General features: G+C 44.7%; 1 protein-coding gene across 1 annotated transcript in view; it reads left to right on the forward strand.

Moving 5' to 3' along the window:
• CACHD1 (cache domain containing 1) overlaps positions 1-12,407 on the forward strand; it is a gene marked incomplete at its 5' end in the record, with an annotated part of 80,587 nt that extends 68,180 nt beyond the window's left edge. The window contains 11 exons of the mRNA XM_026037168.1: positions 565-687; positions 1,978-2,077; positions 2,202-2,318; positions 3,701-3,861; positions 4,366-4,452; positions 4,669-4,785; positions 5,592-5,743; positions 6,124-6,285; positions 7,241-7,318; positions 8,216-8,317; positions 10,728-12,407. Coding sequence (XP_025892953.1) covers positions 565-687; positions 1,978-2,077; positions 2,202-2,318; positions 3,701-3,861; positions 4,366-4,452; positions 4,669-4,785; positions 5,592-5,743; positions 6,124-6,285; positions 7,241-7,318; positions 8,216-8,317; positions 10,728-10,966 — 1,438 coding nt within the window. The remainder of the gene's footprint in view (positions 1-564; positions 688-1,977; positions 2,078-2,201; positions 2,319-3,700; positions 3,862-4,365; positions 4,453-4,668; positions 4,786-5,591; positions 5,744-6,123; positions 6,286-7,240; positions 7,319-8,215; positions 8,318-10,727) is intronic.
• Positions 12,408-15,576: the final 3,169 nt, after the last annotated feature.

Consider the following 15,576-nt stretch of genomic DNA (forward strand, 5'->3'; position numbering starts at 1 on the left):
AAATACTCCTAGTGTTCCTAATAGCTTTTTGTGTACTGGACCTGAGCAGTAAGGTCAGAACACCATAGCTTCACACCTTGTCCCATGGAGTTAAATATGTCTGTGCTCTTTCACTGTCATCCTTTAACTCATTCATTCTGCCTGAAATGGGTAGAACTAAAAATAAATTAGATTTTTAAAATAAGGATTTAAATTTGAGGCTGCCGTGTCGTGTCCATCGTGGGGATGAGGGGCAGCAGCCGGTCGGTGTCCAGGGCAAGGCGGCCGCGGAGGCTAGGGATGCTGGAGCAGGCTGTGAAGCAGAGGAGGTTGTTGGGTGTCCATCCTCAGGGAATTCTTAATTCTCACTTAAGTTGATAAGAATTAAATGGAAAATAATTCTGGTTGGATCTAAATTTTCTCATAAGACAGTCTTCAATTTAAGCAAACAAGTGAAAACTAGGTCCTTCGGTACCTGGTAGTTGATGTGCTAGGGAACCTAGTTCCTCTTAATAACCAGGGGATTGAGTAACTAAGCAAAACCATTTTGCTGCYTGTTTTCATGTTTATTTTTTCCCTTTGCAGCGCACAGATGTCGTCAGGACACACTGTGGCAGTGATGGGCATTGATTTTACCCTCAGATACTTCTATAAAGTTCTCATGGACCTGTTGCCGGTGTGTAACCAAGATGGAGGGAACAAAATTAGGTAAACATTTTCTTTCAAGTAATACATATCTTTGGCCTCCTTTTTTTTTTTTCACTTTCTTTTTTCTTTTCCTTTTTTTTTAACTTTTTTTTCCCCGCTACTGTTTTTCCTCTTTGACCAAGGGAGGTCACATGAGGGTGAAAAAACGGCTGTAGTTTGGATATGCAGTAACTCGATAACATGGTTTTGGCATTGTCTTTATTTGTTTTTAAGCCTTAAATTTAGGAAGGGAAGTGGCTTTTTGCTATTGAGCCATTTCTTTCTTTGTTTGATTTGTGAGGGTTTTATGTCTGATGAGGCGTAAAAGGCGTATCAGGTTTTTGGTCTGGAGTTCTTTTCTTTGGTTTTGTTTTGTTTTTCTTTTCTTGTTTAAAAACTATTCATAATAAAAGGTCTCTGCATTCCAGAAATCAGGAATGTCGGGCACATTGTTAAATGCTTTTTTTAGACCATACACAGAAGCCGGATGTGCAGGTATAGAGAGATCTAGTTTGAACAGTTCAGTAAGCTTATTATTTATTTGTTATTTCTTTTAAWGTATCTGCACAAAGCATTCTTTGGGTAATGATCTGACTTTTTGGGATAATGACACATGCTGGAGTACTGATTATCAGCAAATGAATCCAAAGCAGAGAACAGAGACCCCATGTAATGCATTGCAGAATGCATTGCATTACAGATGAAAACCGCTCAGCACTGTTTTTTAGGTGAGGATCCTGGGGCACAGATATGATATAATTTCACCAAGATCACGCAGGAAGCTCGTGAAAAACCTGGAAGGGAAGAGGAAAGATGGAGAAAATGGAAAATTAAATAGAGATGATTTATCACCCCTCAGTTAAACTTGAATTCAAGGCTACTTCTAAAGCAGGAGGTCATTAAATGAGTGTGAAATCTGTGTTCAGTTAGTAATGGGATAGATTAATAAACTGTTAAGGCTTTTGAAGTTCATTATGCTTTATATTTTATTTCTGACTGTTCTCAAATCAGACTTGACAATACACTGCTTGGCCTTTCTTTTTGTCACCAGTCAGTTCTATTTTTATGGCCTTGATGATCTGTCCATGCTTGCTGCAACAGAAACAGGTTTAAAAGCTTCAGGGAAATACCCATATATTCTTTAAATACTTTTTCCAACGAACATTTTTAATGGTCATGTTTTTCTTATTAAATGGAAGCCTATAAAAATTCTTATTCCAGGTGTAAGGGTCATATGGTATTTCACRATAGTTTTTCTAAAAGCCGAGGAATTCTAACCAGAGGCTGTACCCTTGCTTTGTCGTGGGGCAGGTGCTTCATTATGGAAGACAGAGGGTATCTCGTGGCACACCCAACCCTCATCGATCCCAAAGGACACGCACCAGTAGAGCAACAGCACATTACACACAAGGTTTGGCTTGTTTTTTCCCATCACTTAGAGCTATCTTTAATTTTGGAGATCGTAAGGAATGTAGACAAGTTGCTGTTCGTACATGTTTTAAAAAAAGGCATAAAATCCTACGCGTTTCTCCTAGGAGCCTTTGGTGGCCAATGACATTCTGAACCACCCCAACTTCGTCAAGAAAAACCTCTGCAACAGCTTCAGCGACAGAACAGTCCAGCGGTTTTACAAATTTAACACCAGCTTAGTGGTAAGTGTGTGTGTTTTCAGTTTGCTTTTGAGTATGCTTGGTTAGGTTGGATTCCTTTGGGTAGGAACACAAATCCTTGCCAGCACCAGCTGAAATGACACCGGGACCACCCTTTTGTGTGGGCTGGCCTCTGTCTGCGCTCTGCAAACAAGAGGTCGATGATCTGGAGCACAGGCATTTGCTTGCACAGAGTCAGCTGGCATGGGGTACAGATGTGAGAACTGGCCAGCTGTGGCTGCTGTCTAAGACTAGTCCAGAAGAAGGTCTCTAGCACGAGGTTTGAAGTTACCAGTAGCAGTTGGGATTTTTTGCATCACATCCAGCCATCTGACATGTCATTTCTACCTCAGACTCATGTCATATCCTCCTGAGACATGGATAGTAAAGGTCTTTAATAACTTCTAACTAGGTGGCCAAGCAGATACATTTACTGAGAAAATGTATGTTGAGCAGGGTATATAATACATCAAACCATGGTGTTCAGAGAGCTGGCTGCTGGTGCTCCAGCGTGTGGTGTGTGAGCTTCCTCCTGCCTCTGCCWTGCTTGGAGAGCAGAGCCCAAAGAGGCTGTCCTGGATGTGATCACTGTCCTGGATCACCGTGTCCTGGATGCTAATTGCAATGCCACGGAGCCACTGTTTTAAGACCATTATAAAATAACGCAAAAGATGCCAAGGCGTGTGGAAGAAGCCATTCTTTAATACTTTCCAATTATTACTGGGAGGAGGAGGTGGGAAATGAGTGTCAGAATTATTTGAAAGTTATGTCATGAGGCATTGATTTATGTCCAATGGATTCGAACATTTTCCCCCTACTTGAAATGCAAAATAGGAAAGTGTACAGCTATAAAGGAAATTATATGGGACAGAGCAAAAGCGTAAGATTATGTCATGCAAATCGGCACAGAGAATGAGTTTGCCTACCAAATAGGTCGCAGCTGTGGGGCACCGTGGTGTGTTTTTATAGTACACGTGCCAGGAAGCTTTCAGTGAGTTTCGGTGGTGCCTCCCAGTCACAAGGAGCCTCTTTGGAAGGGCGGAGCTGGCTGCTATGCAGGGAAGGGAGGGTGAGCAGCACGTTGGACACAAACGTAACCTGCTTGTGGTGGTGTTTTGGACTAGACCCCCAAAAAGCACCTAGTCATAGCACTTACTGGCTAAGCGTGGGGGTTCTCGTTCTATCCTCACCCAAGTCTTCTCACCCAACGGTAATTTGAAAGATAGGGAAAACACAGCAGTTGGAATCGTTTTATTGCAAGGCTCATACCTGAAACAAAGACACCCAAGGGCACTGTGTCCCCAGCCTTGATGGCTACCTGGGCAGGGGGACAAACCCCAGCAAAGTCTCTCCTGCACCTCTCAACCCGCCTTGTTCTTCCCCAGGGGGACCTGACCAACCTCGTGCAYGGCAGTCACTGTTCCAAGTACCGGCTGACGCGGGTGCCGGGCACCAACGCCTTCGTGGGCATCGTCAATGAGACCTGCGACTCGCTGGCCTTCTGCGCCTGCAGCATGGTGGACAGGCTGTGCCTCAACTGCCACCGGTGAGTGGTGGCCAACRCGTGGGTTTTGTAGCTCTGTGTGGGGCAACGCTGAAGGGAGAGCCAAGCAGTTTCTTTAGCAAGGCCTGCTCGCCCTTGGTCGTGCTGTTAATGTGTTGGAAAGCACTGAGTCGTTTCCTCACGCATTTCCACGTGCTTTGTTGTGGATAGTGTTAAGGACCATGACTGATTAAGTTCCTCAGAGGAGGAATAATCTGTGGATCAGGCTCTCTGCTCTGGCCTATTAATACGCACTGTTTTATGTGTATTAATGTTTTTTCTTCCATGGAAGGCGGCTTATGCTTWCAGGAGGTGTCAGCACGACTGTGAGTGTTGCACTGGAAGGGAGATTGTGTCTAGACCAACGTCTAATAAGGCTTGTCGGGGGGCCGTTGTCTGCTTTTTGGATTTAGCAAGGTGGCTGCTGTGTCCTGCAGGCCCCGTGCTGCGAGTGGGTGCCCTGATGCTCATGCTTTTCTYCTCCTCTTTTTTATCCTGCCACTCCAGAATGGAACAAAACGAATGCGAATGCCCTTGTGAGTGTCCCCTGGAGGTGAACGAGTGCACTGGCAACCTTACTAATGCAGAAAGCAGGTGAGAACCAGCGTTCTGCTCAGCAGCAGTGCTGATGGGCGACAAAATTAACAAAATGGGCTGTTAGCTCATGCTATCTTCCAACTGATAGAAGATTCATTATGCAGTACTTTTAAAAACATAATTAAGTAACTGATTTGTGTTAAATCACTTTTTCAATGTTTGTTCTTTGATAACTTCTTGTACCCTCAAGGTTTAACTTTCTGCCCCATACAGGAATCCTAGTTGTGAAGTTCATCAGGAGCCGATGACTTTCACAGCAATTGATCCCAGCCTCCAGGATGCTCTGCCGCAGTGTATTAATACTCAGTGCAACCAGAGAACGGAGAGCGGGTAAAGTGGCCTCTTCSCTTCCTGAAAATACTGTGTGCTCTTGAAATGGTCAGGAATGTTGTTTCTTCAAATTAAGACAGCTCTTCTTAATGCAGTTTAAAAAGAAAAGGAGAAAAGTCTGCTGCTAGACCAAGCTRTTGTAACACCCACCTCTGATGCTGTTATGTTGCAGTGCAGAAATATAAGACCTCAGTATTTCTGCTAGAGTCACATAGCACCATTAAGAGGAGACAAATGGCTTTCCTGTCACTTTGTGACTGACTATATAAGAACCAACAGTTGTGCAAGTGGAAGAACAGATTTGCTGTTGAAAAGACACTTCTTTTAGCCAAAGGGAAGGGTTTGTCTATCTTGTGGGGACTTTGTGGACYGGAGTGCTCATGCAACCCAGAGAATCCTGCCAGGGTGGGGAGCTGGGAGCACACGAGAGCTTCCTGGTGGTTTCTGGTTTCCTGCTTCTCTGTTCTGCTGCTGGCATTGCACAAAGCAGCTTAATGGCTTCTCCGTTTCTTGCCATCTATGAGCAATCTGCAGAAACTGGAAATTGTGAGAACACACTGTGCTCTGACTAGAATTCCCAAATTCTTACCTCTGTCTTCTTCCCAAGCTTTGCAGAAGAGGTCTGGGACCTTACTTGGGCCTTACAAGCCTGAGAAATGTCTTACTGGAGTTATGAGTGGGATGTTTTCTATTTGCTCAGTTTGAGCAAGAGAGAAATAGTAAAACAAGGAGGCTTAGAAGATGCTTGCTCAGAGTGTAGATGGTCTTGAAAATAAATCTTTTCTGTCTCTGTTTCTAATTTTCAGGGATTGCTTTGGTGTGTTGGACTGCGAGTGGTGTATGGTAGACAGTGATGGAAAGACCCACCTGGATAAATCCTACTGTGCCCCTCAGAAAGAATGCTTTGGTGGCATCGTCGGAGCAAAGAGCCCRTACGTGGATGACTTGGGAGCTATAGGTAACTCTGCCTTTCTGAATAGCTGCTATTTAGCTGCTGGTATTTGTAAGACACTTCCAGTGTCAGTGTGTGTTTCAAGTGATGTGTTTAATTTTTATGCTAGCCATGGATTATCATAAAATAGTACATGAGGCTGTAAAGGATTGGCGTCAGGACTGTTACGGGTATTATATTTTTGAAAGGCTTCATGTAGCCTGGTGTTTCTTGCCTATTCCTTTCTTTAGGATAAGTACTGCTCTGCATGACTTCCTCTTGGAAGTGTGCTTTCCTATGCCTACCTTCTCTGGAATACCTTCCCCGGCCTTCAAAGATGCCAGTGTAAATTTCTCAGCAGAACATGTATATGTTGATTTTCGCTCTGATTTGTGCCTTTGGTGCAGGAGACGAGGTCATAACTCTGAACATGATCAAAAGCGCGCCGGTCGGGCCGGTGGCCGGCGGCATCATGGGCTGCATCATGGTGCTTGTCCTGGCAGTGTACGCCTATCGCCACCAGATCCACCGCAGGAGCCACCAGCACATGTCGCCYTTGGCTGCACAGGGTGAGCAGATAACCCCTAAGAGAGAAACACTACCTGAGAATTTGAGAGAGATGCTTCACACGTCCATYAGGGCCATCCCGTGGTTTTCCTTCTCTCCCCTCAATGCCTTACCCTGTTTCCCACTTCCAGCCTTCCTAAAGGCAAGGTCTTGTCCAACATGCTTATGTGTTACTGCCCTCTCCTGGGTGCTCTGAGACCTGCTGCCTCCTGGCAAACGTGCACAAAACGGAGCATTTCCAGTCTGGAAGCTGAAGTCTTTTCTAAAGCAGAAGTGGTCAGTCCAGCTTTATGATTTTCTGGACCTTGTGTTAGCACAATGGTCATATGTGTTTCTTGCTCTTCAATACTGGTGATGATTTTAGTAGTAGTAGTAGTAGTAGTAGTGGTGGTTTCCACACTGCTATTGGCTAGGACTGTTTTGGCTGTGTCTTTTTTGCTCTTATTCCCCCTTCTCTTCCATGTGATACTTATTACATGTAGATCAAAACAGGAAAAGAGAGCAAAATGCTTTCTTTTATGAATCCTAGAGCAGGGCATAGAAGCCTTTTTAGGGTCAGGGAGCCACTATAAGGGCATAATGAGAGACTGTTTTTGTAACAATGCTGTTATAGTCTGAGAGAGGAAACTGGGAGAAARGAGTGCAGGCAAGAAGAGTGATCAATCCTAATTATTTACTCTATATACCTAATTTACTTTTGATTATCTAGCCTTTATTTTAAATCAGGTCCCTATCTCTAAAGCTTTTCTCCACTGTAAAGCCTGTTCCTTCCAGGGATGTGGCATGTATCATTTTTGTAGTATTCCTAGCCCTATCTGCCTTGGAAATAGCTTACCAGATTCCAACCATATCTCTTAATGCAGTAATGCAGAATGCTCTTACCAGGGTGGTGGTTAGCAAGTTGATCCAAAATTTTTCTCTTACCAGTTGCATTTTTCTGTTTGTAATGGTGTGTAGAAATGTCAGTGCGCATGTCGAACCTGGAAAACGATAGGGACGAGAGGGACGATGACAGCCATGAAGACAGAGGAATCAGTAAGTGCCCGATCACTTTTCTGTAAAACATCCTTGTTTTAAGAGTAAATGAGCTGTTTGCTTTCTTATGTGCTAGAAAAACAGAAATGTGAGGAAGTCCTGTGCTGATTAGAAAATGACTGGACCGTGTTTCAACCTAAATTGTAATGTAGGCTGCATATTCAGCCTTCTGCTGAAAAATTACCCTTTTTCATAAAAGGTTTCTACATTATGTGTGCAGGAAATTTGTGTCTCCTGCCCCTCTAGTCCTCCTCTCCGTGACCACCCTCAGAAATTGTTTTGAGGCAGTTCTAAAATTGCATTTGTGCCCGTACAGGGGGGTGAAAAGCTCCTCCCTTAGCTCAGCCTGGCCCAGGAGAGCACCGCCTGGCACGTCCATAAATCTCCCTCAACTTGGGATGGTAGCTCCCWACTGTTCAGCAAAAATAGCACTTTAGGCATGATGCTGCTGTGCTGCAAGTGTGCCTCAAGTTTGGGAGAGCTGCACAGTTGGATCAGATCCTTATCTCTTGTCCCTGAGTAAGTARGAATCAGTCACACCTGGGATCTGATACCGTGAACATGTAAAGATTGCAAAACCAGGCCGTCTGAGATTCGTGGGCARCATCCACTGCTTCCACAAGTGCTTTTTAGTTTGGGTCTTTGTGGGTGGTTGGTACCTCCTTGGTTTCTTCAGTGCTGGTGCAGTCATTCTCTAATCTCTCTTGATCCAAGTAAATGTGTTTCTTCATTTTGATCCATTCCACATTTAAATGTCATCTCTTCACACCTACCCCTGTGGTTTCCCTTCGGAAAGGGGGTGGCTTTGGGCAGAGCGAGCTCGCGGGAAGCCTCGGGCACGCCGGCAGATCCCAGGAAAGCTCCCTTCCCACCCGTGTGCTTGTGTTTGCCCCGCAGTTAGCAACACGCGCTTCATAGCGGCGGTGATMGAGCGCCATGCCCACAGCCCCGAACGCCGGCGCCGCTACTGGGGACGCTCGGGCACCGAAAGCGACCATGGTAAGAGCTGGCACCGAGCCCTGCTTCGCGACTGCGCGCTTCCTTCGCACGCCTGGCACCTTGCAGATAAGGTTGCCCCCCAAAAAAACCACGAGAGAAACCTTTGCTGCCTGGTGCTTCGCGGTGAAACAGCCCTGATGCCTTTCGGCAGTCAACGCGGTGACGCCCGGCGCTCTGCCCCGAGTCCTGGGTTTTGTTAGCTTGCCTGGGAGCTGCAGTTCAGAGCAGCGGGAATGAAACTGGCTTTACTGGGCTCGCTTTCCACAGCCAGCCTGAGCAGCTGATCTAAAGGTTCCCTCGAGATGATGGAGCTCTCGCACCTACCCAGATCCCCCYCTTACCCAAATCCCCCACGGTCAAGTCACGGTGGCTGTTGCTCCTTCCTTAGATGTGACATGCCTGGCATCACATTAAACACCCGTTATAGCCGTACGTGCTGGCCGCCTGCATAACTGGGCTGCAGTTAAGCATGGATTAAAGTCGATGAGTCAGAAGCTTCCTTGGCCTTTCTGTTGCACATTCAGTCAATGCCATCACCATAGAGGACATCTTATGTCACCTTTAAAGCAACTAAAGTAAACAAACGATCAACATTGTGTGTATGAATAGCTATGGAGAATACTCAGCTATGGGTTTGTTTTCTCCCCGCCTTTTTTTCCCCGCTCTATTATAACCCTTCACAGAACTCTSATTTCTCCCTCTTGGCCCCTATGACTAGGTGGTCTTAAATCATAAGAGCAGTTAGAGGGGTGTCGTGCTGCTGGCTCCTGAGGAGGGCCCGATGTAAGTTAAGAGGAGGTTGGACAAGGCACTTTGCCATGGACGTCAGCTCTTGCTGCATGTCCTGGTGGCTGTGTATCTTATAACAGACCTGTTCTATTATTAAGACAGTGGTTGCACTGATGGAATTGCTCAGGGACAGCAAACCTCAAGACCACAGCCTTGGGACACGAATGGGCAGATGTCTGAAAGAGGCACGATCTTCATCTAGGAGGATTTATCCTGGATTGGGGTCAGGTTACCTGTAATGAGGCTAAGATAATGCTGCTTTTGCTCCATTTCTTACAGTCCGAGCAAATCCTCGCCATCTTTCTTGTCAACAGGTCGGGGCTGTGACTACCAGGCTAACTGCCCACCCTCATCATAAATGTGCACTTCTATTTTTAGTTTCTGTAATTTCCTCCCCTTCAAAGGGCTGTCCAGTTTTATTCCCTGGGTCCTCTCTGCCAACTAGAAACAAGGGCCAAGGCTGGGGAAAGTGAGAACCAACGTGGGGTCCTTAGCCTGATATTTATAACACCTGTCTTAGGTGTYGGAAGCTGAAAACCCAACAAATTGAGATGCTCAGAAGCACTGGTTTTKGGKKTTTTTTTTTTTGTTTTGTTTTTTCCATCTTTTAGCCAAAGTCATCTCTGAAGGCATATTTTCTTAATTAAYACAAGGCCTTTTTCCTTTGGAATTTTGTTTGCCCTTTTGCATTTGCAAGTATTGAGATGTGATTTTTAGAACGGTGCAGGCCAGACCTGACCAGCAGTCAGGCTCACTCCTGTATTATCTGCTAGTGGAAACATAATCTTGTCTTGCAACAACTAGCAGCTAGCAAACTTTCTAATGAGGTTCTTTCATTACAAAATCCCAGTGAATATAATGTCTCAATATTTATTTAGGTGCTTCGTTTTTTTTAACTTCTCAGACCCCAGGAATAGATACCTTGGAGGAAGGAGAGCCTCAAGTTAATCATGCTATATATGCATGTTTAGTGGAAAACGTCTGTATTACCTGACTAAATGGACCTGTATAAAATACTTCCATATGGATTCAATAGATTAATTTTCTGAAAAGCTCACCAGTTGAAAAAAGAACAAGCATATTTCTTTTAACTTTTTATTTTTTAATAGTTTAATAGCATTCTTTTCCATTTAAAAGCAGAATATTGTGTTAATATGTAATATGATGAGATCATGTGAAGAAGTTTAGCTGCTTACAGAATAGCTAGTGGTCCTTGCTAGCACAGTTGTAGTTTGATATGAGTCGAGGTGGAGGTAGTGGGTCCCACTTGCTAGTTTGTAAAAATCCAAGTAATCTCTTGAAAGATAGAACAGAAGATGGCAGAATTTTGGGGGAAGGCTGTTAAAAATCAGTGCTAACAGTCCTTCCATAGCGAACTGATGTGTGTGTAAATTGATTTAGCTGTTTGGTATGCCCAGAGCCATAGACTCCCAAAAGAAGACTGTGGCAGCAAAAGGGCTTCTGTTTCAAAATGACAGGTCATTTTTACCCCCCTTTTCTCTTACTAAAAGCAGATATTTCTTTATGCTGTCTGAAGAGCAGACTGCCCTGGCTGGGTGCTGTCCGGGGCAGCCGGCGCTGCGAAACGCCGAGGTTTCAGCCTTGCCTTTCGCCCCTGTAGGCTACAGCACGATGAGTCCTCAGGAGGACAGCGAAAACCCCCCCTGCAACAACGACCCCTTATCGGCCGGCGTGGACGTGGGAAACCACGACGAGGACTTGGACCTGGACACGCCGCCGCAGACGGCCGCGCTGCTGAGCCACAAGTTCCACCACTACCGCTTGCACCACCCGGCCCTCCACCACAGCCACCACCTCCAGGCGGCCGTCACGGTACACACTGTGGATGCAGAGTGCTAATGAGCGGCCGCACAAGGAGCCTAATTAGCCCACGAGGATCCGTGCAGCGAGGGGCAGCCTCGGTTTGTGCTTTTCCCCAGGAAAACTTAACTTCCTGAGTAAACTGTTAGGCCTAAAGAGAAAAAAGCTTTACATTTTCCTAAATGGAAGGTTGGCTCTGGAGTGGAAGGGAAACGTGCGTGATGAATGGGCCTGCCATAACATTTAATAAGACGGAGCAAGAGGCATGTTAGACCTCCAAAAACAGGGATACAAGTTTATACAGCAGCTGAAACTCTGGAAGCCCTGTTGTGCTGAGCCAAGAGAAGGGGGAGAGAGCGAGCTCGAAAGAGCCAGAGATGATTTGGTTTCCTTAACTGGAAGAGCAGAAATCTGTGCRGCTGAAAACTTAAAAAGGTGCCAGGCAGAAGGGGAGAAAAAGGCTGTGGGTTTTTCTGCCGTTTCTGTTTCGTGTGTGGGAGGTTCACTGCTCCGACYGTTGCTGTATGGAACCTGGGACAATGCATCTCAAGATTTTTAAGAAAAGGATTATTTTTCTACTATTTATTGAACTTGGAACTTGGGGGGGGAGGGAGGGGAGAAAACACRATAGCAATTCTCCAGCTACCACATCTAATCTGTGATGGTGAAGTGGTTCTTCTGAGGAAGACGTCTGCTTCGTATTAGCTGATGTTCATCCACTGCCCCACTCTGCGGAAAGGGAAAATGAAGAAATCATCTCTGACGTGTTTACATTAGGAATACTTTCTTTTCCACGATTGTTTTCTGTAAATTTTACAACCTGAGTTCATTGCAGTATTTTCTTCCTATTTGCAGAAGTCCTGTCACTCGCTACTAAAATGCAGAGAATTCTGCCCATATATCTCTCCATCTTTATCTCTGCAATCGTTCTTAAAAGCTCTTAAGGTTTCCTTTGTGGAAGCGCTCAAGAATTTATTTAGCATTAGTTATCCAAGAATTCCAAATGAAATCTGTGCCATTTTTCTGTTTCTTTAGGATGCAGTCAAGATCAGAGGTAGGGATAAGCCAGTGTTTTGTAAAACTTGGGTTACTGTGGAAGGTCTCTTTAAAATCGTAAGCTGCTGCTGTTTGTCTGGAATTTAACATTGCTTGGTAATTGAAACAAAGGTTAATCGAGTCTGTCTGCCTACAACACAGGGCGTCATAATTATAAATTAGTTTTAAATCACAGTGTTGTATTTTAGATTCACATTTTGTGATTATAATGATATAAAAACATCCTTGCACTGTGCATATGATAAACATCCATTTATATGTAGTTTTTTTTTAAATCACTTGTTTTAATTAATATGGTACTTAATACTGTATTATGTAAAAAAAATTGGTTCTTAAACAGTACGGTAAAGTAACTATATGTGTGATATCAGGATACCCCTTTATACTATGTATAAAATTAAAATCTCTAGTGAAATAAACTGTATATAAAGTATAGTTCTGTGGATAACTTTAGATTGAAATCATTCTGTTTCACTACTTTTAATTTTTTTGACTGAATACGACACAAAATATGTATACAAAGCTCGATGTTCTGATTCCTCCTGTCGACAGTCTTGAAAGACCTAATCTTTCTAAGTTGCAGTGATTCAAAGCTTTTTGTTTTTTTAAGCCTATTGGTCATTACTTGGGAAATGAGTGGTTCTGGAGATGGTCGGTTGCTCTGTGGACTCACCAAAGCCAAGCCCTTTTTCTCATTTCTTTTTTTCTTGTACACGAGTTGAGCACTAGCTAGTTGCCTGTATTTGTTGTTCTTATGTTTTTGTGTAGAAAGGGGCTGTAGGKTTTTTTTTTTTGCTCACCAGAGAGCTGTAGGAATCTGTTAAGGACTGTTTTGTGTCCCCAAAGGGCTGTTTCTGGTGTCCTGTATCTGTCCGGGGACAATTTGTGGGTCAAGCTTGCTAGAATTTCTGTTTTTTGAATCTAAAATAATACTGGCTTTTGGGCAGTGAATAAACTGGATTTTTTTTTCAGCTTTGCCTTTAGAAGACCATACATCGGCCCGCTACCTTTGCTAGACTAAATAAAAATACCACAAAGCAGATTAGAATTCTAAGTGTGAAGGTAAAATACCTTTCAGTGTGAACATTGTCAAACTTTATGTAAGTTTTATTAATAGCTTGTATTAAATATCGGGGAAGATGCTTTAATTTCCTAGTGCTTCAGAATCCTTAGGCATCAAGAAAGACATTTTAATTTCTTAGTCCTGTAGTCCTATTACTTAAGTGTGTTCTCCTGAAGTTTTGGTGGTAGATGAGATGTGAGGGTCTGGCTGTGAGATTTTGATGAAGACTCTGGGATCTAGAAGGCTGATGAAGACTCCGAATGTGATCTAGAAGGCTGATTTGGGCCAAAAGCTGTTGCCATAGGGCAGAAGGGTCTCTGGAAGCTACTGGCGTATCAGGTGAAATTTAAATAATACTCTGTCATGTATCTGGAGTGTTACATAGCACCTGTCTATGAACTGTTATCAACATCAGCAGAAAAACTTGTTTTTACCTGTGCTGTGACTTTCTGTTCCTTCACTGCGTGAGTTCTAGGACATACAAATTGTTCCTGATTCCTGGGGTCCAGACATGCTTGAAGCAAATAAGAACCAACACTAATGTTATTAAGGAATAATTAAAGGAAAAAATAGCAATGCAGAGGTGTGACAAATGACAAATTCACATGCTCACAGCTAGCCTGGTCCCAGTAGGGATAAATCTAGTGCTAGAAAAGATGCTATCAAGTCACTTAAAACCTTACCAATAAAGAGGGAACATGAACGCGCTCCAGGTCTCTGAGAAGCTGCACTGCAGCACTCCCATTTTATGGTGGGTATCATTGCCATGCCCTTCCCTCCTCTGCTGTCTTCCTGTGCTCCCTGGGGAGCAAGGTCATGGAATGAGCTGCTCGTGGCCTGGCCAGGGCTCATGCCTGGTATCCTGCTTTGCTGCCAGGCTTTGTGGCCATCGTGTTGTTTCCTCCACTCATTTCATTTCTGAAACTTCGCTGTATTATTTTCCTTTATGTTTTCTTTCACTCTTTCAGAAAAAAAAAGGTCTTTTGAAAGTTGTTCTGTTTTTCTTTTTTATTATTATATCTTGATTACGTGWGTGTTGCCTTTCGTCTTCGTTCATTAATGACAAATTGACTTAATGCTTTCAGTATTTGAGCAGTGGGAAGTCTCTTGTGCTTCGTGCATACGRTAAGTGCTCCATGCAGGTAACCCAGCTGGCCTGCCCGCTGTAGAAACTGTTGACGTATTTACAGTTTATTGCTTCAAAGTGAATTGGRATAATCTTTGTTTAAATTATTGCTTTGATTTCAGATGTGATTTGGAAAGAAGACTGTGTTGCAATTTGCCTGTGAGCATTTTATATCTTAAAGCCATGAAATTATATCTTTACCTTTGCCCTTGGCAATGGGAGAAGCTGGAGGAGAAGCCACGAGGTGTTCGCAAGGGCAACAGCAGCTGGAGTGAGACTGGTCAAGACAAGGTCTCTGGCTCTCATGGGCTTTGCTCTGCACGGAGCTGGTCCAGAAATGGTGAGGAGAATGGGGAGCAAATATGGAAAGGACAGAAAAAAAAAGGATGCGAAAGTCCCGGATCAAGTGAAGAGATTGCAGGGARCCCCGCAGGCTGCGCGGAGGGTAAAGGTTTGCTTGCCGTGCTCGTTGCTCTCGTTTCAGTGTTCTTGTTTGCTTTGAAAAATGAATCCCTTTTATGGATGGGATTTCCAAAGCAGCCTGAACTCAACTTTCAGCTCTGAGGTCCCACACCAGTTATCTCGGAAAACCACTGCGTTTTCTGTACAAATCCCCCCTTCTGCACCAATTCCCCCAACAATGAAGCAGTAATGCAGATGTGGCGGAGCGTTTCGTGGGGCTTATCTCCAGCACTTTGCGTGGTGAGAGGYAGTTTTTCTCTGCCCTTTCCGCGCTCTGTGCTGAGTCACACGAGGACCTTGGCCCTGCGTTTCTGCCCGCCCAAGGAGACGATGAGATGGAGCCGTTGGAGCCAGGAGCAAAGTCCTGCAGCAGCGCGGCCGCGGTAGCGAGGTGCCCGCGTCAGGGCTGGCTTCCCACTGCCATCCCGCTCTGCCGCTGCGTTCATCCCGGCGGAGCGGCCGGATGCTTCCCCGCCTCGGCACCGTTTACACCCCTGCTTCTTCCAAGGGGGTTTCTAGGGATGAGGTGGATGCTTTTGCTTGCAGGGGAGCCTGAACTGGCARGAATTGAGAGCACAGCTCAGGCTTTGTGTGAACAGGCATTTCCGAAGGGGCTTGGTGACTTTGCTGGCAGCCGGTGCTCCTCGTCGCCTGCTGAGATCCCGGCAGCCACTTCTGCCTCTCTTGTGCAAATTTCCATTGAGACTTTCAGCGAATTGTTCGTCTATTAGTGTATTATGGGATAAGAAACATCCCCAGTGCAAAAACATAATCTGATGTACTGTGTTTAACCAAGGCTTTTATTGTCATTTAATGCAGTTTCATGTCCATCAAAGTGACAGCCGGTACAGTTAGCGATACCAATGACCTGAGCAGAGAAGCAAATTTAATGAATGGCTCAGGATTTATTGTATCTGGAGGCGTTTTCGTCAGCCCAAAGGT

The sequence above is a fragment of the Nothoprocta perdicaria genome, unplaced genomic scaffold (genome assembly GCF_003342845.1).
Source record: "Nothoprocta perdicaria isolate Ctin4 unplaced genomic scaffold, notPer1 scaffold_191, whole genome shotgun sequence".
Classification (NCBI taxonomy): domain Eukaryota; kingdom Metazoa; phylum Chordata; class Aves; order Tinamiformes; family Tinamidae; genus Nothoprocta; species Nothoprocta perdicaria.